This window comes from Alosa sapidissima, chromosome 21 (genome assembly GCF_018492685.1).
Source record: "Alosa sapidissima isolate fAloSap1 chromosome 21, fAloSap1.pri, whole genome shotgun sequence".
In the NCBI taxonomy this organism is placed as follows: domain Eukaryota; kingdom Metazoa; phylum Chordata; class Actinopteri; order Clupeiformes; family Clupeidae; genus Alosa; species Alosa sapidissima.
Window position 1 is genome coordinate 11403934 of NC_055977.1, and position 22264 is coordinate 11426197.

At 42.0% G+C, this 22264-nt stretch overlaps 3 protein-coding genes across 10 annotated transcripts in view; 1 reads left to right on the forward strand and 2 right to left on the reverse strand.

Moving 5' to 3' along the window:
- The window catches only part of si:ch211-250g4.3 (nesprin-1), a 50703-nt gene extending 46927 nt beyond the window's left edge, over positions 1–3776 (forward strand). For 5 of the 6 annotated variants that reach the window (XM_042076428.1, XM_042076429.1, XM_042076432.1 and 2 more), the window contains 2 exons: positions 266–3016; positions 3191–3776. In XM_042076428.1, coding sequence (XP_041932362.1) covers positions 266–2980 — 2715 coding nt within the window. In that variant the 3' untranslated portion in view covers positions 2981–3016; positions 3191–3776. Of the gene's footprint in view, positions 1–181; positions 3017–3190 lie in introns of all 6 variants that reach the window. The other variant, XM_042076430.1, reaches the window with a different exon arrangement.
- Positions 3777–4433: 657 nt separating this feature from the next.
- Positions 4434–15918, reverse strand: lypla2 (lysophospholipase 2). Of its 3 annotated transcripts, none has more exons than XM_042076566.1 (10): positions 15790–15918; positions 13755–13850; positions 10059–10090; positions 9833–9898; positions 8977–9024; positions 8711–8781; positions 8412–8485; positions 7607–7708; positions 7022–7198; positions 4434–6847 (listed from the first exon to the last, which is right to left on the reverse strand). In XM_042076566.1, exons 2-10 carry the CDS (start codon positions 13830–13832, stop codon positions 6797–6799), a joined length of 699 nt encoding a protein of 232 aa, XP_041932500.1. In that variant the 5' UTR covers positions 13833–13850; positions 15790–15918; the 3' UTR covers positions 4434–6796. The 3 variants fall into 3 exon arrangements, with proteins under 3 accessions (XP_041932500.1, XP_041932501.1, XP_041932503.1); XM_042076567.1 differs by having other exon boundaries at positions 13755–13847; positions 15790–15873; XM_042076569.1 differs by lacking the exon at positions 15790–15918 and adding an exon at positions 14034–14351.
- Positions 15919–16536: 618 nt separating this feature from the next.
- On the reverse strand, positions 16537–21822 carry pithd1 (PITH (C-terminal proteasome-interacting domain of thioredoxin-like) domain containing 1). The gene is made up of 6 exons (XM_042076570.1): positions 21473–21822; positions 21182–21225; positions 20902–20979; positions 20654–20758; positions 20144–20252; positions 16537–16864 (listed from the first exon to the last, which is right to left on the reverse strand). Exons 1-6 carry the CDS (start codon positions 21668–21670, stop codon positions 16763–16765), a joined length of 636 nt encoding a protein of 211 aa, XP_041932504.1. The 5' UTR covers positions 21671–21822; the 3' UTR covers positions 16537–16762.
- Between the last annotated feature and the right edge of the window lie 442 nt (positions 21823–22264).

Consider the following 22264-nt stretch of genomic DNA (forward strand, 5'->3'; position numbering starts at 1 on the left):
GGAGATCAAACAGGCTGATGCTGAAACGCAAACTCCTGTGGTGGAGATCAAACAGGCTGATGCTGAAACGCAAACTCCTGTGGTGGAGATCAAACAGGCTGATGCTGAAACGCAAACTCCTGTGGTGGAGATCAAACAGGCTGATGCTGAAACGCAAACCCATGTGGTGGAGATCAAACAGGCTGATGCTGAAACACAAACCCCTGTGGTGGAGATCAAACAGGCTGATGCTGAAACACAAACCCCTGTGGTGGAGATCAAACAGGCTGATGCAGAGGGACCAGCAGAGAAGGAGATGTCCAATGCCGCAACACAAACAGCTGTCGTAGAGACAGAAGAGACTGCTGCAGCAATTGAAAGAGCTGCCATGGAGTTCGATAATGTTGATGCTTCAACACAAACTCTAGTGGCAGAGGTGGAGCATGCTGACACTGCCGCACAAACAGTCTCAATGCCTACGGAGCTGGCTATTACAGAGGAGAAAACGCTGATTGATGTTTCAAAACCTGACGTTAAAATGGAGCAGGCTGATGCAGTAACACCTGTGGTACCAGATGACATGACTGAAACAAGAGTATTTGCTGTGGATATTCGGACGGTTGATGTTACAACACAAACATTTGCAGGAGAAGTGGAGCAGGTTGATGCCACAACTCAAACATTGGTGGTGCCCGTAGAGCAGGCTAGTGAAACCCTTGCAAAGGAGATGGAGCCTACTGATACTACAGCACCTGAGCAAGCAGATGCAGCACAACCAGTGATAAAGGACACGGCTGATGCTGCAACACAAACTCTAGCAGTAGAGGTGGGGCAAGCTGATCCTTCAACCCAAACAATTGCAGAACATGTCGAGACAGCCATAGAGGGGATGGAACCTGCAGATGTTGAAACAGTATTGTTTACGATGGAGCAAACTGATGCTGCCACTCAAACTTCTGAGGTGGAACTGATGGAACAGGCAGATGCTGCAACACAAACACATGTAATTGAGATGGAGAGGCCTTATGTTGTTAAACCAGTGGTGGACATAAAGGTCAGAGAAGGGGATCAGAAAGAAGAATCAAGAGAGGTGGATGACAAGAGTGCAACTGAGATCCAGACCAAGAGACAGAAACTGATGGAGTCTTTAGAAGCAGTGAAAGCTGATATGGAGCAAAAGAGAGCCGACCTACAAAGAGAGAGGGTGGCGATGGAGAACATCAAAATGGTGCTGAACACTGAAAGAGATGAGCTGGAACAGATCAGGGAGGTAATCCAGAGAGAGAAGGAGACAGCGAGCGGAATAGCCAAACAGCTTCTGAAGCTAAAAGAAGACCTGGAGAGCCTTTCATCTGAGACTCTACAGAAAAGAGCTGAGCTGGAGTTAGTCTGTGAGGAGATTCAGAGGAAAAGGCAGGAGAAGGAGGGGGATGATGGAGCAGAAATGGAGAGAGCATATGCTGAACAAATTAAGGGACAAACTGAGAAATCAGTTCAGACAGAGATGAAGGGTGAAGAATTAGAAGCCACCCGAGTTGCTGTGGCCAGAGACTGGCATAAGTTGGAGACCGTGGAGAGGCAAGAACAGGAGATTGCAAAACAAGCAGAACACATTAAACTAAAAGAGACAGAGCTGAAGAAAACCTCAGATGATATACAGCAATCGAAGACTGCAATGGACATTCTACTTAAAGAGCAGAGAGAGGAGGCAGAGAATATAATGGAGAGAACCCAGAGGGGAAAAGACAACCTTGCAGAGTTAACGTCACAGATAGAGAGACAGACGGATGAATTGAAGCATGTGTTAAATGAGTGTCAGAGAAAAACGAAGGAGCTACAACTGATTGAGGGCAAGTTGAAGGATATGAAGAGTATGCTAGAGACAGACATTGAACCTTCTAGAAAAGAAGACACGATTGAAGAGCAAATCAAAGAAACTGAAAGGAAAGACATGGCAACAATGACTGTTATAACTGCTGTAAAAATCATGCAACAAGAAGATGCTGCCACACAAACACCATATGAAGATCAAGGAGAGGACATGGACCAGTTGAAGCGCTGGCAAGCGGCATACCTCAAACAGAGGGAGGAACTTTCACAGATAGAAATGGAGATAAACAGACAGCGAGTAGAAAATGAGAACGATATGAGGAAAGTAGAAAAAGATAAGGAGATGTTGTTGAGGGACAGAGCTGAAATTCAGAAATGCCTACAAGAGCTAGAAAGAGGGGAGGCAACAAAATGCGCAGAAAGGCTAAAACTTCTCACAACAGAATGGAGACTGAGAGGCTGGGACACTGATACACTGGAACAGAAAGAGAGAGAAACTATAAAGACTAAAATCACAGAAAGAGAAGAAATTGAACAAATGAAAAAGAAGATACATGAGATGAAAGAAGAACTAGAGAGACGATGGGAATCCATTGAACAAAAACAGAGGGAGAAGGTGAAGAAACAGAGAGAAGTGGACCTTAGACTAGCCGATGTAGAGAAATACAAGGAAATGCTCCAAAGTGAGCTGAAGAAGGATCGGCAGAGAGCCATGGCAAGGGGAAGAGAGGTGGAGGTTATTAAGGAGCTAATGTTCAAGGAAATTGAAATACTAAGGAGCACAGACAGACGTGTCGGCACTGAGGAGCTGTGGAGACTAGCACTACAGATATCCCGGCTGGAGAGGTCACTGCTGAGGACCACAGACCGAGCTGTGCAGACGCAGACAGAGCAGAGCCAGAGAGGGGTGGCCACATCTCACCTGCAGGAGGAACAGGAGGTTCGTCTGAGGTCCAAAGGGGGGATGGTGATGGTCAGCTCTGTGGTGGAAGGCGGACGATGGGGGCCCAGAGAGAGCAAAGGGACACAGACAGGAAGAGTACGGCGGACTACTCTGGGTCAGAGGTTGCTGTGGTGGGTCAGGCGGCGCTGCTGTTGCTGCTGCTGTCCAACAGAACGCCGGGGACAGGAACATCAGTGGGTGGAGCTTCACGAAGAAGAGCTCCACTAAGGGCTTTTTGGGGGAAAAAAACATTATGACATACAGGTGGGAGGCAAAGTGACATGGATCATTTACATTTAAAGATGTCTTTTTACTATTAGTTAAAATTAACAAAGGACTAATTTAAACAGAGTAACAATATGTTATCAAATACTTTTAGGTTTTAACATATTTTGTCATGATGTTTCTAATTGATCATTTCATTTTTTTGCCTTTCAGAAACTCACATATCCTTAGAGCTTGGATGGACACATCTCAAAGTTGCAAAGAGCAAAATTGGGATTTATCATCAACTACATTTATATTTTTGCACTTTCTTGCCTCGATAATTTTGAGAAATTGTATCTATATAATTTATGCTCTTTGTTCATATGATCTCTTTCCAACATTACCCGACTGGAGGGTGATATTTTGTCAGGAATTGTGAACTTCCAAGTAAAAGGTACTAAATAAGTGACTGCAAATTTGTATTTTACTCAGTTGCCCATTACATTCCAATGTCTCAGGGAAGAGTTAAATTGTATATGAATTTATTTATTAATTTAAATTCTTAGCTTAATTTTACAGCATGGTAGTGCATATAGGCTTGTGTATCTCATACAATGATTCTGAGCAGCTTTTATTTAAGAAATATTTACTTATTATATGGGCTATATCAGTGCACTTGAGGCATACATTTCATAATACTTTTGAAAGCTATCTGAAAACTGGTGTGTTGAGGTGCAAGGTGCAAAATCTAATGTATTTACAATATGTTTGACTATTTGTGTGTTCAATAAAATTAATAAACAACTAATATACAAAACTGACCTTCTCTTTTAAGTTATAGAAGCTGAGGTTGAGCTTGATACCTGCGGCTCACCAAATGGGGAAACCAGGTATACACCAGTCAGCAGGCTACAAGAAAGTGCTAAAAAAAAGTGCAACCAACCATCCTCTGTGATTGTAGCCATGAAAAGAAAAGCTCAGAGACTTTCACCCACCATTCCTTTTGTGAACTTGAAGTAAATCCCTGGCTGACACTTCAGTAAAAGAGTTTAATATCAAACTTAGATGAACTGCTCACCTCCGAAATCTGTCACCTTTCTTGTCATTCCTTAAAAGAGCCAATAGAACTTGCAAGATGTACACACAGTAAGTAGCTCACTGTTCAATTTCCAACACCCTGGGGTTGGTCCTGTGTTCTGGCTATTTTGTAGATGGAGTCCCAGGCTCAAACAACTCGCAAGGGAGGCATGTTCTGGCAAAATTCAGGGCCCATTTGAACTCCTCTTTAACAGTTGCTAACAAATGTCAGTAGAGCCATCTAGTGGATGAATGAGTACTACTAAGGCACAGAAACTGCTTGCCAGATGTGATAGAAGGGCGTTTGGTCACCAGAATCAATAACACCCCTCAAATATAAACAAACTAAGGTTAACATTGGTTGCATGCCCAAGCCAAAAACAACAGTCGACGAGTATGTGATTATGCGATTTGCATCATTTATTCCATACACAGGTGTCTTGGAAAAATGGACATAGATGTCCTTCAAAACAGTAAGTCAACAAACATGGCAAGGAAAAATGACAAAACAATCTGACAAAATGAGATAATGCAATAACGAACGCAAAAATTCAGTCCATGACAAAACATGGCCGGGGCTGAGGATACATGACTTGATAAGCCTGGAAGTTGGGGTTCAAAGTTAGGCTACCAAGTTCTGCCGTCCTATCTAAAGAGCAGCTTTACAATCAACTTACAAGCCTAGAGCCAGTGAAGGAAACTATAACGGAGGTCATGGAGACCATATGGATGAAGGGTAGAGGGCTTGAGAAGGGGTCAACTACGAAAATGGGCCCTGCGAGGTCTAAAGCTGTGGATTCACAGATTAATTAAATAAAACACCTTTGTGGTCTAATGTCCTTGAGTTTCATTCATAAAGTAAACTTATCCCCTCTGAGGAGTAAGACTAATTTTGACAGGATATGGAGCAGACAGTGCTGTTTAGAGATGAAACTCACAGATGAACAGTGGTGTGCATAATATATGGGAGGAGGTTCAAAAATCAACAATTCAAAGAGTGGAAAGAGAAAGACAGAACAAAAAGTAGAGTAAGACATTCATCACTTATCAAACAACAATCTGTTCAATTAACATTAAGCATTAAAACAATTTTCTCAGATATACAGAACACAAGCCATGGAGAACTGAAGTGTGCAGGACACCCAAGCAGAGCGGCACTGCAGGACCAATTCCTGAGTCCAATGCAGAATCCCAATCACTGGAGATTATTTTATTGATTTCACTGTTATATACTTTTACTTCTTTAAAACAAATGATTCTTCAGTTTAGTTTTAAAAGAGATATATTCCCATTGCAAGTTGCCACAGCCAATGCATGTATGTACGTGTGTGAGTGAGTGTGTGTGTGTGTCGTCACTAATCCTGACCATTAACTCTGAATGTATCCTCACATGTCAGCAAACTACCAAAGTAAAAACACAGGTGGTCTTGTCTTAACCGAAACACAGTGCAGAACCACTAAGATGTGATGAAACTCTACCTTACTGCTAGATGATATCTACAAGTCAACTGGTATAAGCAGGAGACAAAATTATGTTTTCTCTCTCTTCCTAATCTTATTCATTAACTAATTTAGATGTTTGGGATTGTAATGTAATTTTTGAACTTGATTACTAGCGGAAAATATCTACAGTATGCTACGTGTTGCCAAAGATGTGAAACCTTGTGATGGACTGATTTTGCACCAAATTAATGTTCTCTGTCTTTGTAACATTAATAGTTCTCAGTCACTTCATTCAGGTATAGCACAATCAAATAGCAAAAAAAACATACTGACAATCCAAACAAACTTCATCATTGCTCAAATTTTCATAATATAAATGGTAATGAAAGAACAGAACAGAATGGTGATAGAGAGATTGAATGAAGCACTGGTGTCTTTTATTCGGATCGTTTCCTTCTTTTTTCTTAAATGATTTAACCCCAAACGTGTGGATCAGTCAGATCGAGAGGCGGCATCAGTGCTAGGACCTGAGCCCTTCAGCCCAGCAGATCAGCCCAGCATGCAGTTGGGCAAGTGGGGGTGGAGGGAGGGAGGGAGGGTTGGTGGGTGGGGGTTGGAATGGGTCGTGGCCGACAAGTCCAGACCCAGGTAAGGCCTAATGTTTTCAGTACAACTCCCTTGCAGTCTTACTCACACAGCATGAGAGTGGGTGTGAGAGAGTGAAAGAGCAGACAGAAAGACAGAGGGGGTTCAAGCAAAAGGGAGACAGTATGAATGCCAGCTGATGAGGGAATGTTGAGGGCTGCTTGGGGCAGAGTGTGATAAAGGCATATTAAGACGTACTGTGTGAATGAAGTGGTCCTTCAGGACGAGCGTGTTTGTCAGAGCAAGCACAAACTAGTCGCTGTGTTTTAACCAAAGATTCTAGAACAGAGCTCTGTTCTAGAATCTTTGGTTTTAACCCTGTACTTTTACAAACAGTGTGTCCAGTAACATTTGACAAATACTTCGTGTACACAAAAGGTACAGTATGTCCAAACAAGGTGTTTCTGAAATGTTCACAGTATGTACAACTGAATGTCCATGCCTGTGTATTTATTAATGCATATGTTTCTTTTTTTTTTTAATGTGGTGTTTGTGTGTTGGTATGCATTTCTGTTACAGATTGAATTTATGTGTGTTTATGTGTGTGCGTGTGTGTGTGTAGCTCCGTGGGTATGTGTGATGGGGGTGTGTTCATGGCTGTTTCCTGTGGGAGAATGGCAGGTTGAAGGTGAGGGATCAGTGTGTAAAGGTCACAGTGGGGTCACAGAGAGGTCAGATTCGGGGCAACTGCTTCTCAATAAACTCCTTCACAGCAGACATCTCCTGCAGAACATAAAACAGAGATGAATTTAGAAGACTAATGTGCACTGAAACTCATGGGAAATCAGCAGACATACACATCTATGCTCATATCCTCACCTGAACATGGGGGCTTTGCACTAGACCAACGAGACCAGAGACAACACAAACAAAAACCACAGACACACACACACTGACCTGAGGACAGGAGCTATGCATGACTCCGGGGTAGGTAATGAAGTTGACTTTCTGTGGCGAGACAATGGTTTTAAGCTTTTCGGATGTCATGGCCCCAAACTGCACGGGGATCATGGGGTCCATCTCCCCATGGCACTGGAGGATGGGCATATCCCGGTTCCCACTGTTACTCGCTGCCTGTGGAGCAGACAGACAAAACACCACGACATAAACATCCCAGCCCAACTTACCCTGGCATACACCCACATGTGAAGAGCTTCATTCCTCTTACGCAGACAAAGTATGGCCTTGTTTTCTTTGTTTTCTTTACCATAAACATCGTAGATTACAATCCCACTTGGATTGGAACCTTTGTGCTTTTGAGATGCTTAACACTTTAAAGTACATCCAATGAAGTAGTTCACATAAATACTGACAGAATCATGACTCAAAGAAGAGACCAATAACCTAAATAAGTACTGTACTTCTGTGTGTGAGAGAGAGAGAGAGAGAGAGAGAGAGAGAGAGAGAGAGAGAGAGAGAGAGAGAGAGAGAGAGAGAGAGAGAGAGAGAGAGAGAGAGAGAGAGAGAGAGAGAGAGAGTTACCTGAGGGAAGGTCTTGTGTAGTGGTAGCCAGCAGCTCAGGGCAACCACACCAGCAAGCTGCTGCTGGCAGGTGAGCGCAGTGTAGAGGGAGAGAGCGCCGCCCTGCAGGACAATAAGTACAATGTTGGAATGGCATGGACGAAGATTTACCTCCACCCCACCCCCACCAAAACAGAGGTAACATTTAGCTTATTTGCTCGAGCAAAATCATACTACCAGTATAAATACTTTTACACCACACATCAGTAGATTGAGCAGAGCAGTATGTACAGCCACACAATAAATAATGATGACTATTCAGTTCACAATGTCACAACTGAACGTGCTTTTTTTAAGTATATATTTTTGGGCTTTTTATGCCTTTAATGAGACAGGACAGTGGAGTACGACAGGAAGTGAGTGGGAGAGAGAGTTGGGGGTGGGATCCGGAAAGGACCACGTGGCGGGAATCGAACCCGGGTCGCCTGTCGCGGCACGGCTGGGGCCTCAACGTGCTTTTAGATCTGTTCACTATAGTCCAACATTTGGATGCCTATCCATCTCCGCATGCCATTTTTAAATTTGTGTATCTAAATAATAGTGATGTAGATGCCCTGCTGTGGAGTTTGTTTGTTTGTTTGTTTGTTTGTTTAAGGCCATTTCCGCAACTAAGGCTATTTAATGGCCAGAGCATTGTGTCTTATAGAAACCTAAATATGTTTCTTAAAATCTATGCTAATAAGATATTCTAAAACCTTCAAAGGTGGGACCTTGCCCTGCTGTGGAACACAGTGACTGGATGGCTTGATCCTGCAGTTTGGCTCACCTGTGAGAAGCCCCCTAGGAGCACCCGGCTGGGGGGGATTCCGTTCTTAGCCTCATGGTCAATAATGGCCTTGACTGGAGAAGAGAAATTAGGTACATTAAGAATGCACGTCTGGTTTATGTTGTTGTTTCTGAAGCACTGACTTTTGTTCCTGCAAAGTGGGTGAGTCTCGTCAATGGGTCAATGGTGTGTGTGTGTGTGTAGCACTTGCTTTAAAGGAAACATTGTCCCTGCAAAGTGGTGAGTCTCGTCAATGGTGTGTGTGTGTGTGTGTGTGTGTTTAGCTTTTCTTCACTCACTGTTCTCTGCTGCCCTCTTGATGCCAGCCTCATCTTCTGGAGATTCTGGACTCAAACCCATCAGATCAAACCTGAGTATGGATACACATATTTATACAAAACAGTGCACGCACACATAAGCGAACACACACACACAGACACACACACACACCATCTAGATGCACAAATACACACCCCTATAAGTCACACAGACAAGCACCTACTTCATTACACATACGCAGACAGACACCGGCATAATCTAACTCCCACATAAAAACCCAACTCACCATGAGGGCATAGTCATCTTCATGTTCAAGGTAACAGGTATTCTAGGCCTGTGGGGTAGAGAATCAGAGATGAGCACTGCAGGTCAGGAGAGATAAAGGGATATAAGTACCACTTATGGAAAAATGCTATGCTTCAAAAAGTTGCACTTCAGACTAGTCGGAGTATCACACTTTTAAAGGGAAGTATGTATATCAATCTGTAAGATTATGCATGGGCATGTTTCATTCATAAGTATAAGTATAAGTATACTTTTATATAATATAGTTATTATTATTATATAATAATTTGTATTTTGTATATTTAGTATATTCTTTATCTTCTACAGTCCTTATTGCTTAGTTGTGTTTTTATATTATATACTTTTAATTAGTTTTTCTGCTGTTATTAAATGTGTGTGTGTGTTGTCTGTATGCTACTGTGACCTTGAATTTCCCCTAGGGATCAATAAAGTATATCTATCTATCTATCTATCTATCTATCTATCTACCTATCTATCTACTTCATCCTGCTTAAATGGGTCAGTGTAAGTCAAAGGAGCATGAAGGCTGTACCCTTTTAGCACACTTAAATGTGAGGTCAGTGATGCTAATTCAGAACACCTCTTGCAAGGACGATGAAGTACAGTAAACTGCCTATGAATCATGGCAATGGGACAATGGGAGTCACAATTCAATTATGAGGATAATTTGGCTGTTGAATCTTAAAACGGCCCTCTTCCCAGGACAGAGACTCCCTGTGCGCCTCAGTACAAATGGCCCATAAACACGCTGTTGTGTTGCACATCCATAACTGATCAGAGCAGGTTTACTCATGCGTGTGGGCAGATCCATAACTGATCAGAGCAGGTTTACTCACGCGTGTGGGCAGATGTACTTCACATAGGGCAGTCGGATGGACGTCATGGCATCTGCCCAGCCATGTCTGTGGGACAAGAACACACACAAACACAGAAACACACGAGCGCACACACGCACACATAAATATGCGCATGCACAGAGAAAGTGTTTGGGGCAAGACAGAGATAAATAATGAGAACTATTACATCACAGGACAAGAACCAAACAAGAAAAGCGGAGCTCACCCAGAATCACCTAACCCATGGAGGAAGATAACCTGTAGAAAAAAACAAGCAATAGTGTTTGTGTGATTAGTGAAGTGAAGAACATTTTTCAGCAATATGTCTATTCTGTGCAATCTGTATGTCTAAATGTCTTGATTTTGATGGCATTTACTAGGCACTGAAGACATTAGAATGGTTATTCTATAGGTTTATAGGCATTACTTATAGCATAAGATGTCAACAATGTGTTACAATGTGGTTTCTGTGCAGGTTTCAATAAGTCAAATGTGTGACTTTTTAAGACCTTTTTAAGACCATTATGAATGAAATTCAAGACCAGATTCACAAACACAAATGTTTAACCAGCCTCATAGTCTCATAATTACTAGAATAGTAAATAAATACATGTTTGTATCAGTTATCAGTTCCAAACTGATCCAGTTTGTAGGGGGGTTACATTGTGATTTATCTGTAACTGTAGACATATGTAAGACCTAGTGCACAGTATTCTAATATATGTAAGACCATTTAAGCCCTACATTTAATATTATTAAACTGCAAACTTTCCAGACTTCTCCACGGAAACCCTGTATAAGCTAATCCACATTTCATCTACATAAGAGGAAGTATTCAAATCAACATCCAAGGGTATTATGGATAGCTCACCACACTAGCTTACCTCAAAAAATGCCAATGACAAATCATGACAGCAGATATCACTAACGTGTTACTCTCTGCACAGTCAGATCTCTGGGACTGGCATTAATTCATATTGACTTACAAGCTATGAACCAAAGACTCATGGAAAAGAACTGATCTGCAGAAAAAGGAGAAATCTTCCTGACTATGAACACAAATGCTGAGAGATAAATATGGTGCAGAAAAAGCAGGTGTCTATCGGGTCATTCCATGTGAAAACAGCCAATATCGGGGTATCATGTACATGACACCTCTCAGATTTTGCTGAAAAGCGGTGAATATATGCCTTATCTTACCAAATAAAGGAATCTGAAGTTTCAGGTCAATATCTCAAACGGTTTGCCTGTGGCGTCCATTTTAATTTCGGGTGCCACGGCCCTAATTGACACATTGGAATTTCACATTTCATCTTTTGCCATTTTTGGAAGCCCATAACGTCTGTTCTAATAGTGGTAGAGGGCTGGAAACTGGTGTGGTAGTCAGAGAGGCAGAATCAACATTCCTTACTGTTTGGGTGAGAGGTGGGTCACCAAAGTCCTAAAAAATGTTGATGGCATGTGTGATTTTTCACTTTTTGGGTGGCCCTAGCACCACAATTAATGATCATATTTATTCTTAACAGGATTATTTGTTATATGTGGGAACCTTGCTCTTGCCAAAATGAATTTGAAGGGTATGGTACCACTGGTGGGGGTTTTATGGGGGTCCAAAAACCCTCTCCGGCAGAGGTTACTTTTGGAACCCCATATTTGGACCCCCAAATGACCATGTGGGCACTTGATGATCCTAACGGGATTTATACCAGATAAAGATACATATTTGTTCTTTCTTTTAATGAAATAAAATTGTTGACTATGAAGCTCCATAATATGAATTTTATTCTTCATAATGCACCATTTTGGACATTGTTTCCAGAAGTCTGGAATGTAGATCAAGGAGAATTTAGTGATGATAAAGCATGAAAATAGTGGAAATCAAACTTTGGTCAAACTTTGAAAATAGTGGTCATCAAACTTTTAAAGAACTAAATAACAAGAATGTTACAAAGTGTAAGAACACTACAAATAAAAGGGAGTTTTTCCTTGCCCCCGTCACTCTCCAAATAAAATTGAAAATTAAATTGAATAGTGTCTTTAACTATTATCCAAGAAATTGTGGAAGCAGTGGCATAATTTTGTCATGGTCCTTTTGGTCAAGTTTGTATTGGTGAGCACTGTGTCCATAGATGTCTGGCACACTGACACACCAAATGATATGTTGGAATGGCACCCAACAGGAGATCTGTCTTTGGTCCGATGGCCATGTGAGGATGTTGTTGACACACTTCATGAATTTCACCATGTTCATCTGAACGTTCAACAATGTTTCCAATGAACCAGTCATCATCATACAGGCAATGTATTTTCCTGGCTGGAAAATTGAATTTTGTGGCTGATCTGACTGCGAGTGTTCTGCCTCCGGGGGATCTGTATCCAAGTGTTCTGAATCCGATTGCTGTCCTGCATCGACATCTGTGAATACTGTATCCTGTGATATTATTTTTATCTGTATCTTATTTTTGGAAATTGGTAAAGCAATGATGCGATCGTGTTCCTCTGATCGTTTTGGCAGAGTTTCCTCTTTTTGTTTCCTCGTGTTTTTTAATATCTTCTGCACTATCAAAAAAGAATGTAATGTTCTTAATGTTTTCTTTTTGCCCATTGAAACATCTCCATTGGTGTCAGAATATGGTTTGTATCAGTGGCCTGCAGACTTGCTCGTGCTGCAAGACGCTTGAGAGTTCCGCCGATTCCATCACATGGGCTTTTCCCATGCAAAGTTGCAAAAAAGCGACTTGCAGAAAACATTAAGAACATTACATTCTTCTTTGTTAGTGCAGAAGATATTAAAAAAAACACGAGGAAACGTACGAACTGGAGAGAAGTTACGCCTCGGCCAAAATGATCAGTGGAACACTATCGCATCATTGCTTTATATCAATTTTGAAATTTGATGGAGAGTCTCTTTCATGGGGGATAAGGGGTTAATCCGTGACAGTCTCAGTATTTAATTGTTTGCCATCACTGAGCATAATACTAAGTTATTTCCACTATTTTCATGCTTTAATATCACTAAATTCTCCCTGATCTACATTCCAGACTTCTGGAAACAATGTCCAAAATGGTGCATTATGAAGAATAAAATTCAAATTATGGAGCTTCATAGTCAACAATTTTATTTCATTAAAAGAAAGAACAAATATGTATCTTTATCTGGTATAAATCCCGTTAGGATCATCAAGTGCCCACATGGTCATTTTGGGGTCCAAATATGGGGTTCCAAAAGAGTCACCTCTGCCGGAGAGGGTTTTTGGACCCCCATAAAACCCCCACCAGTGGTACCATACCCTTCAAATTCATTTTGGCAAGAGCAAGGTTCCCACATATAACAAATAATCCTGTTTAGAATAAATATGATCATTAATTGTGGTGCTAGGGCCACCCAAAAAGTGAAAAATCACACATGCTGTCAACATTTTTTAGGACTTTGGTAACCCATCTCTCACCCAAACAGTAAGGAATGTTGATTCTGCCTCCAGAATTGTGTAGTACAGGCTACAATGGACTACCACACCAGTTTCCAGCCCTCTACCACTATTAAAACAGACGTTAAGAGCTTCCAAAAATGGCAAAATATGAAATGTGAAATTCCAATGTGTCAATTAGGGCCGTGGCACCCGAAATTCAAATGGACGCCACAGGCAAACCGTTTGAGATATTGACCTGAAACTTCAGATTTCTTTGTTTGGTAACATAAGGCATATATTCACCGCTTTTCAGCAAAATCTGAGGTGTCATGTACATGGGTGGCTGAGTTGGCGTGGAATGACCCTATCTGGCTGGTATTCAACATCAGGATTAGCAATGTACTAAAGAGAAGTGTCAGTAAGAGAACTCTGTTGTGACTGTATGAGACTCTCTGTATGTGTGTGTGCGTGTGTAAGGAAGGGAGTGTGTGTGTGTGTGCAGGAAGACTCACTGCGGCTGTCTCCTTCTCGGTCCCCGACACCGTCACAGCTTCGGCAAGCAGCGGCACAGACATGTTGTTGCCACACATACACTGGAGCAGGTGCTACTGAAGGAAGGAAACACAAGGAAACACACACACACACACACACACACACACACACACACAAACACAGTGAGAAGGGGTTCCACACACAATTATAATGATGCTGCCATGGGGATAGGGGGAGGGTGTCCATCAAGGATATCAGATCTACACAGACATCCGTTCCTAATAGATGGTCCTACACACCTCAGGAACAACAGTCTGCACGGCCACAGTGACTGAGGAATGTCAGCATTCCATTTGTCAACTCTGACGTTAAACAGGCCTCTACAAACTCCTCAGATATTAAATTGCTGCTGCTTATGGTGCCCATCCATAATGCTGCAGAGAAATACCATTAATCATGAAATGAGAACATTTAGCAATCAAGATAAACAAGGCTGCGTTTCCTGGTACAGGTAGAGTGCACAGAGGGGGAGATAAGAGGAGGAAATTCTTGAAACAGAGAGAGAAGGACGCATTGAACAGGCAAGAACATCAGTTAATGGTTAAACCTGCTTGATTATGCAGTAACTAACTCATAAACACTCTGAAAATGTATCTGATGATCATGAGAGGAGACCACCACGATTAGAGTTAAGTGAGGATTACAAAGATGAATGTGGCCCTGTGGCCTGTTTTTTTCCCCCAGCAACACAGGCAACATTAAAAATGAGTATGGGAGGACACAATGCTGATATTGTCTCTGTAGTCTGCAATGCAAGTTTACTTCCTTTATGGAGAGAACGCCTCACTAAAGGTCCCACTGACCTGCCTCAATATGCGTTTATGTCTAAAAATGACAGGGGTCATAATAGTCTTTGAGTGACATCCCACTTCAGATTTCGTCATGGTCATCTGTAGTGCCACAACTGTCAAAGTAATGGCCTTAAATCAGTCAATAAGAGGAAGGGGGTAAGACACGCAATATGAGAAGGCAATGCCCTATCGGCTTCTGAGCTCACCGCTGCGCTTTCTTCGTACGGTAGCCTGCAGACAATGCTTGCTATGAGAACCTCTAGTAACAACATCATGAGTTGCCATCTGACTTGTATTAAAGAAAACAAGTGGGCTTGTGTTTCGTGCTGGTCTTAACTTTAACATCATTATCCTACATCAACAGCCGCGCTCAGTGGCGTGTATCATTCTCCCCATCGCCAATTATCCGTAACGTTACCGCAGAGCTGATTCTGTCATCAATAAACGCTCATGAAATGAAAGTGACCGACGCTGCAACGAAGACTACAGTAAGCAAATGACTCTGCTAAGACACCACAACATTAACTTGTATGGTAATATAAAACGAAAGACGATCACCATCACACGCACTCCTGATGTCCACCAACCCGGGACTGGATTAGAGAAGTGTCATGAACCACTGTCTCGTGGTGGGTACCTGGGTCAGTGCGCACGCCACTACAGGGCAATACGACAAAGCACCCCCTGCATCGACCGCTCAAAGGATGTCAATCATGTTACGCTTTTATCTAAAGACTGGGAGAAAAAAGCACATAAATGACCGGCAACATGACGCGAATAAGCTTGAGCTAAATCAATAAGACAGGAAGAGGAGGGGTGGGGATGGAAAAATAATGGGGATTCTAAAGCAGCTTAACGTTGTTGATCGAGATTGTGGAATTCTGGAATGGATGAGTGAGACGCAGCAGACTGTTACAACTGTGAATACGATACATCCCCACAGCACCCAGCTTAATCCTGTTTAGCTAGCTAGCTCTTCAGTCTCACAATGAACCAGTAGCCCCGCAGATGAGGCTGTATTGTCTCACTAGCTCAGTTAACCTCTGCAGTACTTAAGGCCTCAAATCGACCGACTATAAAGATCAATAAACGCCCCAACGACCAGCGACCAACTTGTGACAACTAGTCTGTGTTGGAACAGGTCCATGATTAAAATAGTAGTATAATAAAACAGCGGCCCTTTAGCAGAAATGCATACACTCACCGCTTGCTATCCCAGGTCACACCGGAACTTCCTGCTGCTGCCAAAAAGGGGCGGAGAATAACTGACATCACAAATTCCACACCCTTTCGCGTTTTAGTGGAGAGCTCCTGTCTTCACGGGACATCAAAATATTTTACTAATGTTGTATTAATTAGAATTTTCAACAAGTTAAACGTTAGTGATATAACTAAGAAATTATCATTGTTTTAGTCTACAGGCTCCGGATACTGCATATATTTGAAAATTTAACAAATTGATCGTTATAGCCTACTTTCCAAAAATTTTATTGGAAACTAACATTACTATTCACTCAAGATAAATAAATGTAAAAAAAAAAAAAAAAAAAAAAAAAAAAAAAAAAAAACTCATCCACTAAGATTATTCGAAATCATACGATGATGTAGTTATTCGGCTGAAGATTTACAGTTAATAAAAAGAAAGAAAAGAAGGAAAACAAGCTGCAGTACACATTTTCATAGCACAAATTCTGAATTTAAGCCTAGTTACTTTCAGCAACACTGCATTCAGCTTTACAATGGCACATGTGCAGACCCTCGGAAAATGTAGCAGACCCCCGATAACCCAGAATCATGACCATCCCGTTCTATATGTGATAGTGGTGTGCTAGATGCATGCCCCTGCATTTGGTGGGTAAATGTTAAACAGGTGGTGGCAATGAGAAGCCAGAAAGTCTACCATTTTCTGTACTCATTGGTCACTAACTACCTTCTGTAAAATCACTGCAAGTTTAATCTCAATTCTCTCAATTTTATTATCACACCAAAAATACAGTTACATGTGCCAACATTAGAGATGATGGGCATCTGCATCGTCTGCAGCGGTGTTCTCATGTCCTCTGGTCTGAGTCCAGTTCCTCCCTGTCAACAGCATCTCTACCTGCCAGGTCCATTTTACCAGTGAGGATCCATCCAGTTGCAGTTATTGTGCGTTTGCGTGCACGTTTGTTTGTGTTTCAGGAGATGAAGTGTGTTTGGGGAGTGATGGTTTGCACTTTGTGATCAGCTGGGTTGGCGGACGCCTCGTAATTACAGATGGTGACCTCATGTCGGTGGGCCTAGAAGTCAAAGAAAGAAGGAAACAAAGAAGAAAAAATAAATTAAAGAACCAGTGTGTAGAAACAGTAAGAAGATGAGGCCCATAAAATATATGTCTAAAGAACCATACCACAGGGCCAGCAGGGGTTCCAAGTATGTGGTTCAGTGACAAAACATTGACTTTGAGTTTGTGGTAAACCTCCACTTCTAGCTTAATGGCTATTACCCATGTTTGTCTCTTAACCATGTACTTAGAATGCCCTCCAGATCTTTTAATAATCAAATAGACACCATGGCTTCATCTCAAAGCTCTATTTGCATACGGCATCTCTCCTCGGTCCTCCAGTTTGTGCCCCGGAAATCGTTCAAAGCTCTACGTCATCGAGGATGTGTCAGTTATATAATTGCAAGACCAAGGAGAGAGGAGGGTGGTGGAAGGCCTGATACGCGAGGAAACACAAGAGTATCCTACGCGGAAGCGTTTTCAGTCGGAATTGTGCGATCATTGGTCCAAGCTGCCAAGGTAAACATTTCCTCCCACGTCTGTCAACTTTCGGTTTCAAACAAGTTCATAGGGATTTATTTGCGACAATAAACTAGTAGAACTAGAAAAGACCTTTATATGCTGGAAGAGTCCATGTTCATATGACATTTTTAGGCTTTGGTGTAAGTTCATATTCTCTGCAATTTGCGTGTGTTCTAGCCTAAGCGGTGATGCACTGCATCATCAGTAAATGACGTCTCTTGAAAATGATGCGTGAGTGTGCAGGACGTCTCATTTCTTATATCTGTCTCTCCTTCATTCCTCCATCCTCCTATCGTTCCTTTCTCGTTTCCTTCACAAAAACAATTAGAAGGAGGGGTTAGGACAGGAGGAATGAATGAAGGAAGGAAGGGAGGGAGGATGGACAAAATGAAATAAAAAGACAAATGATATGAACCCCATGACTCACAGTAGGCTATGGAATACAATCTCAGATCACAGTCAAGATGTCAGCGGCATTCAGCCAATCATTAACAGCGTTGCATTTACAGAAAAATGAAACGAGTGAAATTGCTGAAAACAAAAACGAAAATTGTTACGTTTGCCTTTTGCTCAGCTTTCTGATATTTGAGAAAATGTATCACTGTGCAGCATTGGATCTGATCTGGATTGCCAGGCTCAGCTACTTTCATCTTCACTGCTGAGCCAACATTTAGTAGAAAACACTCTCAAGACTGTTAGTAATTAACAATGAAATACTATGACAACTGACAACAAGCATAGATGAACTGGACAATACATCTGGTCAATGCATGTGTAACACAACACTTGGTTTGTGTGTTAATTTGAGCAACAATATGGCCACTGGTCACTCTACATTCAATACTGAGCACGCAATGACCAGACAAGCTTTCCCAACTTACACTTAAAGGCCCCCTAAAGAGTTTTCTTACCTAAAAATAACGTTTCCAAAATCATTTCGATGCCACACAAACTCTTAATAGGGCGAACGGCATTTCTGCCGCACTCTCGATCAACCGTCTCTGACTGTACCCAGGTCAGGATAAGAGCAATTGTGGCTTGATTTGGTCATCCTCAGTGATGCCAGTAACGCGTTAGTCTATTTTGACCACTTTTTTCGGTAACGAGTAATCTAACGCGCTACTATTTACAAACCAGTAATCAGATTAAAGTTACTTATCTAAGTCACTGTGTGTTACTATTTTTGTCATTTTCCTTAGTAAAAAGATATATTCTTTGCTTTCTTCTTGTCTCGGGGATTAATGGCATGTAGTCTATGCCAACCTTTTCAGCATGAGGACAACTCACATGTAAAACCACGCAGCGACACAAACGTAAACAATGGAGGGAGGAGAGAGATGCACATTTTATCTATACAGTCATTATTTTGAGTTTGTGTCAGCTAAACATGACAACATTAAGGTACATTGTACATTCTGTGCTGGCGACAAAGTGCTGTCTAGCTAGACATCCCAAGTCTCCCGAAGTTTTGGGAGTCTCCCACATATTGATATCCTGACGCCCGCAAATTACATAAAATCTCCCGGAACCTAGAGCGAACAAGAGCACGCAAGCCAGACCGGACTTCAAATCGCGTGTGCATCTGAGTTTAACGCGCACACAACGGAGGGAGAGAGAGAGGAGTGGTGCGTGTGTGCCTGCAAGCGCATCCAAGACAGAGCATGCTAAATAAACCAATCAGTTTTCAGTGTAGGTGGGCTTAGCTTATATCTCATTTCTCCCGAACTTAACTAATCAGTTCAGTTAGTGTATCTAGGAACAGGAGAGTCATGGCAGAGTCAGTGCCCCTCAAAAAGGAACATTTAAGACCCATTTCACATCAGACTACAAAAAGTGTACCCAATTGTCTCATAAGAGTAAAACATAATGATAGTCTTGCACACTGCACTGTTTGTAACAGTGACTTTAGCATTGCTCACGGCGGGTTAAATGATCGCAAAAAGACTTGTTGAGGTGAGTTTAACAAGTGTAATTTCATTTGCATATTACTCAGGCCTATACTAGATGGCTAGTTGCCAAGGCTACATGAAAAGGCCAAACTACCTAGCCTGGCAGGCCATCCTATATCATTGAAATGTATAGTCTGGAATCGAATCTTCGAAAGGAATGACTTAAGTGCATTGTGTTGCTCAACTTTCAAAGAAAAGCACAAGTCCAACTCTTCCAAATTTGACGGCAACGCCGATTCAAACAACCGCTCTTCGTTCGCCATAGCCACCTTCCTTGTTGCTACTGTCGCAGGACCCGCCTTAAGACTCTCTAACAAAATAGAGCGCTGTGATTGGATGACGTCCACGGCGTCAGCCAATAGAAATCCCTATGGTTTGATACTAGACGTACAGGCTGAGCAAATTAATTTGCCGCCGCTAGGGTGCGTCTAGATTTCTAGGCTACAAACTACCCCAAAATCTACATATTTTACTATCACAATTTCTATCAATAGGCCTTCCTTATTTGGTGTACTGACTAGACATTATTGAACAAACATCTGAATTTCAGTATCTAAGTAGGTTAGGTTGGGATGTCTGCTATACATTGTTGAAAGTAACTAATAAAGTAACTTGTAATCTAACTTAGTTACTTTTAAAATCAAGTAATCAGTAAAGTAACTAAGTTACTTTTTAAAGGAGTAATCAGTAATCAGATTACTTTTTCAAGGTAACTGTGGCAACACTGGTCATCTTTATAAAGGTTGTATTTTGCCATCAAGTTAAAATGAGGTCTAATATTATAAACACTAGATCAGAGTTCCACATCATGTTTTGGCACCTACCTGTGTGTACTCCCCTCTCAATCCAATATAGTAGACACGTGTAGACTCTGCACCAAAGTTTCGGGACAAATGGATGGAGAGGTGCTCTACATTAGAGAAGCGGGCAATCCTGTGGAGAATGCAGGAGGCAGATTAGGTCACAGGTTGATCATTAAGTCACTGGTTGATCATGATAATTAGATGTCAACCACATAGTGATACTGGTACTATATGGATGTCAACCACATAGGTAGTGATACTGAAGTCAGATGAATAGAACATGGTCTACTGCATCAGACAGAGCCAAAAACACAATCTACTGTAACAAATAAACAGACAATTTTATATATATATATATATATATATATATATATATATATATATATATAACAAATATAAACAGACAATATATGGAGAGAGAAAGACATGACTACACGAAAAAAGCCAAAGGAAAGGGTGGGGAAGGAGGGGGGAGGGGGAAGGGAGTGAGTGAGTTAGTGCCCATCTGTGTGGCTGACATCGGATTTTTACTTTGTTGGGTACTCCAGCTCAGCAAGCGGATCTCTGTTCAGACGAAAGGCTTGTTCCGGCTCCCGTTCTGTGTCATCAAATGACATGTGTGGGATATTCTTGTACCTAAAGTAAAGATGGGACATAAGACAGTAACAGTGAACTGAGCTACCATACACATATCTGCCCACCAATTAAGGAACTGATATTATATCTATATCATATCGTATCATATCATAATCATATCTGCTCAAAGCCCACTCACTCACAGTCTCATCTCTGAAGGGTGAGACTCGTCATCCTCTCCTGAAATTATGATTCCCTTCAGCTTGACACTGCCAGTAAACCTGCAGAGAGAGGGATGCACATGAAATCGTCCTCCAATATAGTCTCGGTTGGTTGCTGCATTATGGCATTACAGATGGGTGCAGCCGTGCAAACACAACATACAAACTAAACACATCGTAACAAACGAGAAAGATGAATGGCGAAGAGGATGAGGATGATAATGACAGTGAGAACGTCAGACAGTAGATTGGTAAAGCTCACGGAATATTGAAGAGCAGTTCTTCGTCAGCGTCACTCTCAACAAACTGAAAAGGATATGTAGAAACCAAAATTAAATTCTGTACATGAAACGTCTTTAAATTGTAGACAACAACTCAACAAAATAGCTGTAACTGGTATGAGATCAGCCTGCAGTGAGATTATCGTCACCAGCCTACTACAGAAAGCCCGTGCCTGTCTCTGATAAAACACCATAAGGGGGTCGCGTTAAATGTAAGGTTGACAGTCATCCCAAACCATTATGAAACTGTCATATTCCTCAAAGCAGTCTACCTTCTCGCGGTCTGTGCGCTGATCCCACGGTTTAAATACGAGCTTTCCGTCTCCGTCACGACTCTCGTTCAGACACTGCATTTTCTCCAAGTCAATGCGCAGATAAAGCGCATACTCCACGCCGCGCTCGGGTGCCTCATGCTCGTCTTCACAACACCCGTGATGGTGTCCACCGTGACCATGGCCGTGTCCAGCCATTATATGAGCACTGCAATTACTTAGCTAACTTTGTGGACTCTCTCTCTCTCTACTTGCTGCTGAACATCTCCCAAAAATAATGTGTACGAGCTTACTCACGAAGTTCACTATCACGTGTGACACAACATCCAACCAAGGCACGACATACGAACAAAGATTGTTAAGGAGGAGCAAGATACTTCGTCGTAGTTCATGTCTATGGGCGCGAAATGGGGATCGAATCCTGTCTGCATAAAGAGGCGTGTCGATGACGTATTGACGAGCGTACGTTGCAACCGGCCAACAGCAGCTGCATAAATAACCGGCGCACACCTGATATAAGGTTGATTTTCTCCAGACTGGAATGCTCAAAAATGCTAAAAATGTACCTGAAATGTTCAGAAGGGTTTGAGGATCATGAAAACGTGCCCAAAATTCACATTCCTAAGTCTATAGAACCAAGACCTTAGCATATGTGGTGAAATTCTGAGCTATGCCCATAGACTTCAATGGAGCAGTCGCTGCCTCTGCTCTGCATAAAGGGGGATTTTGACCCCCCCTCGTGCGATCCGGGTTCCCGGAAGTGGCTCCTGATGAAACATCTTGCTCCGCCTT

Excerpts from the sequence above, each read along its gene's own strand:
- lypla2 (XM_042076566.1), bottom strand. The coding sequence starts at position 13,832 with ATGTGTGGCAACAACATGTCTGTGCCGCTGCTTGCCGAAGCTGTGACG. Across the intron at positions 8,782-8,976 it reads AAGATGACTATGCCCTCATG|GTTTGATCTGATGGGTTTGA; the intron begins GTGAGTTGGGTT and ends ATCCATACTCAG. Across the intron at positions 8,486-8,710 it reads CAAGAGGGCAGCAGAGAACA|TCAAGGCCATTATTGACCAT; the intron begins GTGAGTGAAGAA and ends TCTCTTCTCCAG.
- pithd1 (XM_042076570.1), bottom strand. The coding sequence starts at position 21,670 with ATGGCTGGACACGGCCATGGTCACGGTGGACACCATCACGGGTGTTGT. Across the intron at positions 20,980-21,181 it reads GAACTGCTCTTCAATATTCC|GTTTACTGGCAGTGTCAAGC; the intron begins GTGAGCTTTACC and ends CTCTCTCTGCAG. Across the intron at positions 20,759-20,901 it reads CACCCTTCAGAGATGAGACT|GTACAAGAATATCCCACACA; the intron begins GTGAGTGAGTGG and ends TCTTTACTTTAG.